Source organism: Mustela lutreola, chromosome 3, assembly GCF_030435805.1.
Source record: "Mustela lutreola isolate mMusLut2 chromosome 3, mMusLut2.pri, whole genome shotgun sequence".
Lineage (NCBI taxonomy): Eukaryota > Metazoa > Chordata > Mammalia > Carnivora > Mustelidae > Mustela > Mustela lutreola.
The window spans coordinates 166,107,924-166,120,778 of NC_081292.1; the positions used below are offsets into that span (position 1 = coordinate 166,107,924).

General features: G+C 51.7%; 1 protein-coding gene across 9 annotated transcripts in view; it reads left to right on the top strand.

Moving 5' to 3' along the window:
• HDAC4 (histone deacetylase 4) overlaps positions 1 to 12,855 on the top strand; it is a 288,150-nt gene that overhangs the window by 191,790 nt on the left and 83,505 nt on the right. For 8 of the 9 annotated variants that reach the window (XM_059167529.1, XM_059167531.1, XM_059167530.1 and 5 more), the window contains one exon: positions 8,818 to 8,938. In XM_059167529.1, the coding sequence (XP_059023512.1) occupies positions 8,818 to 8,938 (121 nt within the window). The remainder of the gene's footprint in view (positions 1 to 8,817; positions 8,939 to 12,855) is intronic. The other variant, XM_059167527.1, reaches the window with a different exon arrangement.

Genomic DNA, 12,855 nt, shown 5'->3' on the forward strand with positions numbered 1-12,855 from the left:
TGTGTATGATATACACACAGAAACGTGCACAGCCTCCAATACATAGGGAACTGTTCATAAGCTCACCCCCCAGTAGAGCCCCCAGACCAGGACAGGAGTGGTGTCTGGGCCCCTGGGCCCTCCAGACCCTGCTCCTCCCCTCCTTCCCAAAGGAACCCCTCCCTGGCATCCCATACCAAAGGCACTTTGGCCTGCTTCTGAGGTTTCTAGAAATGGACTCATTAACCTGTGGCTCTTTGTGTTTGGCTTCTCTCACTCAGCACCCACCTCGTGCAGTGTGTCCTTATTGTCCTGTGTAGCAAGAGCTCACTGCTGTAGGTAGCTGCCTGCCACCCCACTCACGGGCACTGCACTGTGTTCGTCCGTCCTGTGGTCGGTAGGTATTTGGGCGTTTGCTAACCAGAGCTGTGACGGGTGATCCTGGGACACATGTCCATGGATATGTCCCCAGGTGCAGACAGGCAGGTGCGAAGTGGCTCAAGCTTCACACTTTAGGGAATGTGTGTGCCTGCCTCTCATATGTGAGACCCAGCCATTTCTGAAGCACCGTCCCAGCCATGCAGGGCAGCGCCCACAGCCTGTGTTCCTACTAGCGCTTGCTGCTGGCAACCACTCTGAGTTCGGTTTGGTTACCAGCGAGGCTTGGCACATTTTCTTGTCTCATGTTAAGTGCTTGCCTGTTCATGCCTCTCTCTCATTTTTGTGGTGGGTTGTCACCCTTTTTCTTGACTTGGGTGGTTCTGTTCACATCCTGGTCCCTAGCCCTCTGTTGGTGTTGTGTGTCACACATGCCTTCTGCCTTGCTGCTGCATTTCCTCTGCCTGATGGCCCCTGTGTATCACGTGGGCTTCCGCTCCCAGTGCAGCTGGGCCCCTCGGTCTGGTCTAGACCAGAGTCAGGACCCGGCCCATCTGTGCCGCCATGCCTGCAGGCTTGTGTACATTTGCGTATCTGTTCCCTTTCGGAAAGACTGGTGTTCTTTCTTCACCTATGCAGCCAGTGCATTTTGTTCATGTTCAGTTTGTGTCTCTGAAATATTTGTATGTATTTAGTAATTGGTTTTATATATAGAAGTAACCTTTCGTGATCATTAGTTACTGCAGTGTATTTTACTCTTGAAATAATATACGTTAAATGTATTTTCACTTTAATGGGCTGGTAGAGTTTTCAATGGAAGAAGCACATCAGGAGAGTTTTTATTCTGCATGAGATCTAATTCTTGTACCAATGTTTGAAAGTAATTACTAGATCTGAGTGGTGTGCCTCGTTCTATCACACCAGTTGTGTGAGATGGTGACTTCCAGGCTGTGATGGCCCATAGTCAAGATTCCAGGCACGAGGATGAAAGCCCATCAGGGGAAACTAAATTGCAGATTTGTGTTGGCAACAGACACAATTGGTCTTTGAGTGCAGACTTGTATCTGCGGTGGGCTGATGGGACAGGCGGGGTGGTCACGCCATTGCCCTCACCACTGAGCCCGCTGGCTAGATGACACTCTCCTTCATCCACAGCCCCGTGCTGGTCAACCACTGCGTGTATTGTGTGTGGAGACTTCCTTGTGTGAAGAGACCTTCCTGGCCAAGGTGTTCCTGGGGTGCTGACCACCTGTGAGGGGTGGCACATGGTGTCGGGAAATCCCCCAGAGATCCTGAGGCCGCTGGTCTGGAGTGGAGGGTGGGCTTCAGCATTGTTATTTCTAGAACTCCTTGGATCATTCTGGTGTGCAGCCAGGATTGAGAACTGAGCATCCAGGTGAGTCCTATTGCTCAGTGTGAGGAATCTGACTACCAAACAGGCTCCGTGGCCTGTCACTGGGGACAGCCCTCTGTTCTGGGAGCCCACCCCCCTAGATGACAGCACCCAGCCCTTTTCTGAGCCCTGTGAGAGGGACTTCTGCTCGGGGGCCAAACCACAGGTGTGCACAACGGGACTGCATATACCCTGAAAGGGGGTCCTTCCCCCTTTCCATCCTCCTGTGCTTTGCTTGAGCCTTGTTTCTGTATCCTAATTAATGTGTTTTCCTCTGGAGGAGGGAAGTCGTTGTTTATCAAAGGATGGGAGTTAAAACTGTAAGTATGAGCTAGTTGATGTGTGCCACAACTAACCTACAAATAACCAGGTTTCCAGATTGCTAAAAAGCAGCTCAGCCTAAATTAGTTCCTCGTAGTTTACCAGAATCTTCCAATAAAAATAACATCTTAAGCTTCACAAAATGTGAAAAGATTTAACTTCAGAAAAACATTTTAGATCTGTTTACACGTCAAAAACAATTTCTTCCCTACCTACTGAATGTCCTCCCCACCCCAGCCGAAGCATTGGAATGTTCTCTGTTTCCTTCCACACTCGTCACTAGCAGCAACCCTGGTGGTTTTCAATTTGTGGATTTGGGTGGTCAGGTTTTATTATTAATAATAAACTGTGTACGGTTTGGGTATTTGGCACGCTCATGTAGGCTTTGCAGCCCTGAGTGTGGTCTTGTGAGGAGACAGGCCTGGCAGGCCGCTGTGGTGGACGCCACTCGGGGGCTCTTATGTGAGCGGGGCCGCGGGCGGGCTCCGCAGCATGAAGGAGAGCCTTGTTCGCAGCAGCTAAAAGGGCGTTTGTGGGGGAATGCAAATGGCCTGGGGCGTCTCCCATTGGTAAGCATTTGAAAACTCAGTGCAAGGCATCTGTGCAGTTTCTTGTTTTTTAATCTTTTTAAGTGAATCTCCTATTGAATATTTAATTACAGTTTTGTTGCATTTGTAAACATTTACAGTATTTTTAATTTTAAATAATTCTCCAACTCTCTTTTACTTATTGATACCAGTTGACGCTATGAGCTCTAAGGAACAGTGAATTCTTACGATTCGTGGCATTTCGTCTCATTCAGCACGAACACATGATCTCTAGCCAGGTTTTACTTAGCTTAACTACATTGAGGGATCTCAGATACACAGATTCCAAGGGACAATCCAACAGAATGTCAGGCTTTGTTCTCTGAGGAGCCTGGAGCGAGCGCAGTGACCTTTCTGTTCATTGCTATATACAAGCCCAGCCTGCTCGTTCACTTCGTTTAAAAAATAATTTTTTAAAAAATAGGCTCAAAGGACTGGAGTTGAAAGATCCAACACCTGATCCAGAAAGTAACTCTCTGTCCCATTTTTGAAGTCAGGCCTTCCTCAGAGGCCCATGGGGCAGGAGAAACATGAGTCCATCATGACAAGCGGTCTAGAAGCACCTTCTCCTCCCCATAGGCCCCCAGGTACTGGGCCGGTGCCCAACGCCATCTCCTCGGCCCCCCATGCTGCCTGGTCTGTTCTCACCGGCCTGTCCCTTACATCCTGCCCCATGTGCGGAGAAGGCTTTGTCTTTTCTGTTTCCATCTCTGTCCCCATCAACCAGATCAGAATCTGGCACATAAAGCCTGTCCAATGAATGAATGGTAGTCAGCATGAATTTGTTCTTGTTAAAAAGTGAAAATTAGAGCTGTTAGGTATTCGTGTACTGAATGTGTTTTATCGGTTCTGTAACTCTGTGTTAAGGTGGAAGTATCTGGGTGAGCCCAGGGTTGATGTGCGGAAGTGTGGAGTCCCCGTGTTGTGCACCAGAAACTAATACAGTATGATGTAAAGTAGCTGGGATTCAAATACAAACTTTAAAAAAAAGGAGAGGAGAAACAGTTGTTTTTTAACTCAGTATTTCCTAAGTGTCAGAAGAACTGCTCTGTGAGGCGCATCGGGTTAGAATTGAGATTTCTCTAATAAGAGCACCAAGATTTCCATATCCACGAAGAGAATAGACAATGAGAAAGCAGAAAGCAGCAGAATCTGCTGAGATGAGTAAACAGCTAGAAGGATGCTGGCTGTTCCTTGAATATGCTCTCCTGTGAAGCACGAAAGACAGACGGTCCCTCTGTGGTGCGTGGTGTTATTGGCGTTGGCCGCGGCCACAGCCATGTGCAAGTGTGAGGACCTGTACCCTGGTGGTGCCCGCTGCCCCTGGGAGGAGGGTCCAGGGAGTTCCCCAGGGGGCCGCCCTTGTGACCAGTCACCATCTGCCCCCTCTTGTAATGTGGCCTTGGCTGGACACGTCAGGGAGGTTCCGTGGTGTTCCTGTTGTCTGTTTGTGCCTGAAGGAACCTTCCTGCGTTCAGGAAGGTGGGCTTGGCTTGATGGGAACCAAGAGAGTCTGTAAGGTGCCTTCTCCCACGCTGTGCGGGTGGAGGGACCACAGGTCAGTCGTATGTCCTCCTGTGAGGACACAGGTGACAGACAGCTCAGGGGACAAGGGCTGATGGGGGCCAGTGTCTCCTCCAGGGGAGGCAGCTACTCCTTGCCACGTTGTGTTGTGCTTGCCCGTTCCTGGGATTTAGCTGGGATGGAGGATTTGTTCTTTGTGCTTCCTTGAGTTCTGGAGCCCGTGATGCCAGCCAGGGATACAGCTGAAGCAGGGAGGGTCAGAGGCTCCTGAAACATGTCGTTGGGATCAGCCTGTCCCTGGAGTGCTCGTGGAGGCCTCACAAGCATCGCTCCCATGGAGGAAAAGTGGATCCATGTTGACAGGTGTTTTCCCAGGTTTGGTTTGCTGGGAAACTCTCAGGAACAACCTTCCTCCACCTACCGAGACACTCTGCTGCTTGCCCAGCTTTGTGTTGTCCAGTCTCCTGCACCCACAGTTGTGAAGGACCAGAGGCCATCTTTTCTTCCTTCATCTGGGTCTTCCCCCTCGTGCACCCCCTCCTCATCATCAGGCAGTCTGATCACTTCTCCGTGAGGCCAGCAGCACCGGGAGGTGGAAGGAAACCCGGAGCTCCTCATTCCACTATGGTTTCTTTTGTCAGCTGGGTCCACTTAAGAATTACCAGTGGATTTGCATTTCCCCTGCATAGATGGCCCTCTGTGCCCTCTGCCCTTCCATGCCTCCCACCGCGCCCTGCATCACCTCTTGCTCCTGGTTGCAAGGCACGCTGTATCCTGACACGGGTAACCCTTGGCATATATCCTCAGCTGTCCTTGGTGCTGGTGCTTGGTTAGGGGTATTCCAGGTGACTGCATGTCTGGGCACGTTATACGCAGATACCTGTGTTCGTGCGATTTTCTGACAAGCCCACTTGTAGGCTGGAAATAGGCTATGTGTGTTCTGAATCAATGTTCAGCCTGACTCTGGCTATCTTTGGAGGGTACTGAGCCGCGATGCTCAGAATCAGAGGTGACTTTGTGCCTTCAGTCACCCATAGCTTGGCCTGGCCGTGTCTGTCCTCCCACGTGCCCTCTGCCCAGTGGCCAGCACATGATGTGCACAGAGCTCTGGTGAGCTGCTCTTCTTGGGCGCCAATGGGGTCATTTCCTCGGACCCTGGGAAGGCCCCAGACAAAAGCCGGTATGTCGTGATGGGAGCTTCTGAAGGTGCTTTGGAATCAGTGTAATGAACTTTCTTTGTGTTTCCCTTGGATGAGCTAAAATCAAGCCCTACCGCAGCTATGGAGGACCTGGTCCCCAGGGATTCATACTTTCTGACCAGCACCCTCTACCCACAGAAGGCCCTCTGTGATGGAACTGTAGGGGCACACTGCCTCCGAGAACGCAGACACACCTACAGCTAGACAAAAAGTCTGTGAATGAGAGCGTGTACTGGGGGTATGAAAACAGTGGGAGCAAAGACAGTTTCTCTAATGATATTAACAATTTATGAGCAATTTGTCAAAATACTTGTAGAGTCTCACACCAAAACCCATTTCATGTGTATCAGAAAGAAACATGAAAATCTAGCAACAGCAAGCAGCTCAGTGAGTGAAAACCCAGCACTGGAAAACCAAGCATAAAATAAAACTGATTATTTACCAAACCAGCGAAGGGAAGATCAATTTTAGCACTTCCAGAAAATGGAAAAAATTGCAATGAGAAAACCTGAGCAGACTACATACAAATGAGCATTTGAATATTAAAACGAGGACAAATCCCAGTATTTCCTTCCTTTCTTGGGGGAAACCTGGTCCTTACCTCCTGTGTTTGTCCTTTATTTTTACACCTGGAAAGCCTCCCTTCTGACAGTGCTGGTGGCCGCCCACGTGGGGTCTCCTGCCGAGCTTGACCACCACCGACTGTCCTGCTGTATAGCCAGTTCTGATACTGTCTACCTGGAGGATCAGACCCACGAGTCTGGAAGTCCAGCTGGAAGTCCAGGCTGCAGGTCAGATGTGTCCATGGCCCCCTCCTTGGGCTCGTTGAATTGTGTCAGAACAGCTCACAGAACTCAGGGGAGTTCTGACGTAGGTTTACTGGTTCATTGAAGGGTGTGCCCAAGGATGCAGGTGGGCAGCCAAATGGTGTGGTACGTGCGGGTGAGGTCTGGGCAGGTCCCAAGTGCTGGAGTCTCTGTCCCCGTGCTGTTGGTATGTGTCGCGTTCTTGGCACATGGAAAGCTCTCTGAAACCCATCCTGTGGGCTTCCTCATGACCAACTGTTAAGTCCATTGCCAGCCCCTCACCCCTCTCCGATGGTGCTGAAAAGTCTAAGCTTCTAATGATGGCTCACTCTTCTGGTGACCAGCCCCTTCCAGAAGCCTCCCAAGAGTCCAGCCACCACATTAGATCAGGAGTTTGCAAGGGTTTTTAGGAGCCTGGTGCCAGGAACCAGGGGCAGGGGTGTGTGTGTGTGTGTGTACTCATACATATGTATATATATATATATATACAGACAAGCACATGTATGTATGTATGTATTTGCACATATACACATATGTTTACACACACACACATGCTATCTCACAAAATTAGAAAATCATCCAAGTTTTAAAAGGAAACAAGAGACGAGGGCAGAGGCTTGCACACAAATATGGAGGAGAAGGGAGAGCTGGGTGCAGGGAGCCAGCTGCTTTGGTTAGACCCTGCTGCTGGTTGCTGCCTGGGAGGCTCCCCGGACCACATGGGGCTGATGATACCTGCTCACAGTGCTCATGGGAGCTTTAAATGTGCGAGGCCTAGTGTAGGAGGCTCACAATAGATTTATTGCTGTAAAACCTACAGCTCAAATGGGTGAACATTTAAAAGGTAAACACACAGACCCACCGTGCCACCCCCAAACGTACCATGAGAATACTCTGCAAGAAAAAATACTCCAAGGACATAAAGATACATCACAAGAGCGAAAGATAACTACTTGCCCAGGGAGTTATCAGGAACCACAGTGAAATACCGGCTGCCCTTCCCATTTGCAGCAAGTGACAGTCGCCAGTACTAATGAAGACGAAGTCATGTGGTAATCCTGAGGACTGACAGATGGAGGTGTGGGGTCAGGTGGTGATCCCGAATACTGATGGAGACATGCAGTCACGTCGTGATCCCGAGTACTGGTGGACAGAGACACGTGGTGATCCTGAGTACTGATAGAGATGCAGGGTCACGTGGTGATCCCGAGTACGGATGGACAGAGGTGTGGGGTGATCCTGAGTACTGATAGAGACGCAGGGTCACGTGGTGATCCCAAGTACTGATAGACAGAGACATAGGGTGATCCCGAGTACTCATGAAGATGCAGGGAGCCTGCCCGCTCGTGGCACATGATTGTTTATGTATGAAGGCACTTGGGAAAGCAATTAGAAGATGCTTCGAGGGGCGCCTGGGTGGCTCAGTGGGTTAAGCCTCTGCCTTCAGCTCGGGTCATGATCCTAGGGTCCTGGGATCGAGCCCTGCATTGGGCTCTCTGCTCAGCGAGGAGTCAGCTTCCTCTCCTCTCTCTGCCTACTTGTGATCTCTCTGCCTCTGTCAAATAAATAAATAAAATCTTTTAAAAAAAAGAAGAAGAAGATGCTTCGAGGGCTATAAGGTTCCTTTTGTTAAATATGTTGATTTTGTTGATCCTTCCTAAGCAAATCCTCAATATGATGACGTCTGCTCATGTTCACGGCAGTACAGTTTCGAACGACGGCAATAGCAAGGACGATCTAAAAATGCCTTCCAGTCAGAAACGGGTTTGTAAAATGTAAACTGTGCTTTGCTCACCTTCTGAAGTATCTTTCCACCATGAAGAATCCTGGTTGGTTCCGCACAACAGGAACTCTGCTGCTCACAGGAAGGGGTGGGTGCAGGCGTGCCGTGGAGTCTGAGCCCGGCCCCGAGGAGCGTGGATCAGACGCGCACGGGTCTTACTATAGAGCGGTGGGTCTGGACTTTGCTTTGTGGGTCTGTTTCTCAAAGTTGCCTGTTTTCTCTTTGGGTGAGTAACCAGCACGCAAGAAAACCACAGAGCACATGATTCTGACTTTTTAGTAAAGCCTGGTGAACGTGCTCGAAGTAAGTAGTCGATGAGCTGGAAGGAACAGAAACTTCCCTCTGACACGCATGGAAACAAAGCCGGCTCGGTTTCCTTGTACACAAGCATCACAGTGTGCCCACCCAGGGTGCACACTCCGTCCCTCTCACTGGCACTGGGGGGTGTGCACAGAAGCGCTCTGAGCGTCTGCTGTTTTTGCTCCAGTGAGAAGGAAGCCACCACGCTGCCAGCACCAAATTCAGAATGGTCTTTTATGTAACAGTATCAAACTTCCCTTGGTGGTTTTGTGTTAGGTAATAGTAAGTCTTCATGCTGATGACTTCTGCATTTTAGATGGGATGCAATTATGTAAAATCTTCATGGGAAGAAGGCCTCTTATTAAAACTTCTCCCATTTTTTTCCTTCCTTTGAGAAGCCGTCACGGCATCAGCAACATCCTGAATTAGAACCCTGGGCCCGTCTGCACACCTTCGCTCCCTGTCAGGCAAGGAGCCCCGCGGCCACCCTCCACTCCCCGGGCCGAGGCTCCAGTAGGTCACCTGTCTGTGCTTCCTTCTGCGCCAGGTGCGGTGGCCAGCACAGAGGTGAAGATGAAGCTGCAGGAGTTTGTCCTCAATAAGAAGAAGGCTCTGGCCCACCGGAACCTGAACCACTGCATCTCCAGCGACCCCCGCTACTGGTACGGGTAAGTGGGGGCGTGCGCAGGCTCTGAGCCTCCTCTCGGTGGCCCGAGCAGCACCCGGTTTTTCACCCAGCGAGCCAGGGGGGCAGGTGTGGACAGGAAGGCTGTGCGCACAGCCACGAACACAGGGTAATGAGCAGTCCGGTGGGTCTTACGCAGAGGCAGTCTTCCAGACAGAGAGGGGCCCATCTGTCAGTGAACGGACTGACGCGTGCAGGGCTGGTGCCTGGCCCTGACTCTCCTCATCATATATTTTGGCTGCAAAAGGAGCCACTTAAACTGGATCTCTGGTTCTAAATTGTACGAATGCACCTACTGAATTTCAACCTGGTGTTTTATTGACTGCTGGGTAAGCCCACAGCTGCTGTGGCGTATTTTATTTCTGTGCTAGGAACCCTCTCCCAAGACAGGCATAACGGACAGAGGCCACCAGGGAACCTTGCTCCTGCTGATAGTTAAAGAAAGCTGGTGTGGCGTTGCAGAAAGGTCAGAAGTGATGCCCACGTGCATAGGGATGTCCTCGGAGCATAAACTCGCTGCAAGGGGCTGGCCATGGTCCAGGCCACGTGGGGCACAGAGGGGCAGTTGTACATGGCTTTAAACCATGATCAAGGGTGCTTTGCAGGCTTTGCTTAGAAATACAGTTTTCCGCTGTCTTTGAGGGTAATTTTCATTTCTTACAGAAAACCCATAGGGTAGTTTTCATAAGTCAAAATATGGTTATCATTCATTGTATTGGGGAAAAACACATCTATCTTCAAGCTCTTAAAGGGGCAACTATTTGACTAAATCAAACACCACCATGTCCCCCTGGGATGGTCCCACATATCCTGGCAGACTACGTCGTCATCAGTACAACCAGAAAGGAATATTATTCCAAGGCAGAGAAAGCGGCCCTCGTGCCATGTGCTGCCACAACATGCCGCCAGGTCCGGAAGGCTGTGCTCACGCCTGTCTGCACATGTGTGGGCGTGCACGCAGGTCAGCCAGTGACACGACTCCCACTGCAGAGCAGAGGCAGTGGCGGCCGTGGAAAGCCACAAGCAAGGCTGTGGGCCCACATCCACCGCATGCAGGATTCTTTGGAAACGCCAGTAGCAGCACCTGGTAGCCCCACGTCTGGGCCCCCAGACAACCGGGGCTGCAGTGGGGAAGCTGCACTGTCCCCTGGGGGTGGGGCCACTGGGCAACACCCCCAAGAAAGCAGTTTGGGTAGCCTGTGAGATGGTATCCGTGGGGTTCACACTGAAGACAGCAGGAAGAGGAGTGGGCTTCGGGGACTCAGACTGGGAGGCACTGGGGGGATCTGAGAGGACAGGCCAGTGAAGGGACCAAGAGGGCAGAGGCGTCCTAGGACCTGCTGGGATGGAGCATTTAGTAGCAGTGACTTGTGGGCTGAGAGGGTCAGTCAGGGACACTACTGGGGATGTAAGGCTGGCAAGGGCCCAGGGAACCGGAAGCCTGCAGAAGTTGTGGGCTGACCATGTCGGATGGTAGAAGGTTGGTGCCAGGCTCCCTGTGAGCGGGCAGGAGGCTGGGACGGGAGACCACTGGCCGGAACAGAGGCTGTGGTGATGGGTCACATGTGACAGGAGAGTGTGTCACCTCCAGTCCTAGAGGCTATGGGGGAGGGTGGGTCCCAGCAGAAAGGGAGCACTGTGGAGAGAGTCTGGAATGGAGGGAGGGGCTTCTGGAGAGGAGCTCCTGGGCAGGGATGGGGGAGAGAGGGAAGGCAGGTAGCTTTCCATCCTGGGTTGTGGGGTCCCAGTGGGGACTGAGGCAGCTGCTGCCTGGGGAGCAGAGCTCCTCAGGCCTGACCCGGACGCAGCCTGCCTGCCCTGGGTTCAGCTCCCTTAGAGGGATTTGGGGCACATGGGCTGGAGTGGGGAAGTCAGCCAGAGGACAGGTTTGTTTGCACTGAATTTGGCAGCGGTCTTGTGCTGTCACTCTAAACCCAACATCACGGAGTGACTGTCGCATTCACTTGCTGTGTGAAGGCAGAAACACGGTCAGAAAACTGGGTCTTTGTGGAGGAAAAACTGAACTTTGACCTTGGCTTCACTTCACCCGCAATGATTATTAGCCCAAATGTAAACCCAAACACAAAAGCTGAAACTCCTAGAAGAAAAGATAGGAGAAGTTTTCACAGCCTGGGGCAGAGGTGGACAGAGTTCTTAGGACACTGCTGTCATCGAGCATAAGCCAAAAACTCCAGCAATGGACTTTATGACAATTAAAAACTGCTCTTTCAAAGGCACCACGAAGAAAATAAAAAGGCAAACCGTGGACTGGAAAAATATTCACAATTCCTATCCCTTCTCACAGGGTTTATATCCAAAATATATAAAGAGTTCCTGCCACTCAATAATAAAAAGATAAGTGATCTACTGAAAAAAATACAAGCAAAAGATTTGAATTAATACCTCAGAAAATAAGACCTATACATAGCCAGCCAGTCCATGAAAAGATGGTTAGCTGTCAGGGAAATGCAAATCTCAGCCATTGGGTGTCACCCCCTCGCACCCAGTGGGGTGCCTGGAGTTTAGCTGGCCAAGCGGTGAAGATGTGGGGCCCGTGGACTGTGGCGTGCAGCCAGGGGGAGTGGAGTGGTGCAGCTGGTGGCAAATAGTCCAGCAGTTTCTCATAAAGGTGAATGTGCCCCTCTCCCCTCAAGACCCTGTCCTGCCAGGGTCTGCCCCAGAGGTAGAACTTCTGTCCACACACACGCGTGTTCTTGGGGTCCCGGATGCATCGTTTGTTGCTGCCAAAGAACGGAAGCAGCCCAAACACGCACCAGAGGGAGAGCACAGGAGGCGGCAGGCCCTAGAGATGGGATGCTCAGGCAGAGAAGCGACATGGACCCCTGTTCGGGGATGCGGGTAAATGACGATCTGGAGTCAGCATAATGAATCTAGCAACAGAGCCAGCTGGCGACTGGGCTAGGGGACCCAAGCTCGGCTGCGGATGGCATGGGGTCCTGTCGGTGGAGACAACGCTGCTCTGTGTCCACAGTGGTGGTGGCCCCCCACGTGTCCCTGGGCCTAGAGATGAGGCTGTTCTAATGGAGATTTGTTGTGAGGGTGCCAGACAGGGCAGACTGCAGCGCCTCAGCATGATTGAGACAATGTGACCTGTTCACCGACCATTTTAGGCTGATTGCACGTTGAAATGATTGTAACTGGCATATACTGGGTTAAAGAGTGTCATAAAGTCAATTCAGCCATATTTACTCATTTCAGCGGGGCTGCTGTGCCATTTGAATTGCTTGGGTAACTCACATCGTCCTTGCGCTGGGCAGTGCTGGTTAGACGAGGGCAGGTTGTGTTGAGGTCACTTGTATAAGTCTGACTTGGCGGGAAAGACCAGCTGTGGAGGGCTGAGGCAGCTGGATGCCATGGCGCAGCCTGAGGAGGGCCCAGAGAGCCGAGGAGAGGGCGCTCCTCTCTGTGCTTCCGTCTGCACCTCCTTGAAGACCACAGGTCATCCACCAGCGGCCCAGACACTGGCACAGGTGCCACCAAGCACCTCCTGCCAGGCTGTGACCAAGGGCTGTGACCGGGGCCATGACTTGGGGCCGGGAGCTGGGGCTGGGCCTATGGGCAGGGCTGAGGCTCATGGAAGGGGCCACCCTCAGGCTCTGCTCCCCTGTGTGAGGGGATGGGGGTAGCAGGTGTGCACATGGGAGTGTGTGAGGGTCTGTGCATGGAGTGGAGTGCACTGAATGTGTGAGAGTGTGTCAATGTACAGGTAGGGGGTGTGTGAGCGTGTAGGTGTGTGGGGTGGGGTACATGTGACTGCGAGCATGTCAGTGTGTGGGGAAGAGTGTCTGTGAGAGCACGTCAGTGTGCGTGTGAGTGTGTGAGCATGTCAGTATGCGGGGTGGGGTACGTGTGACTATTGAGAGTGTGTCAGTGGTGGGG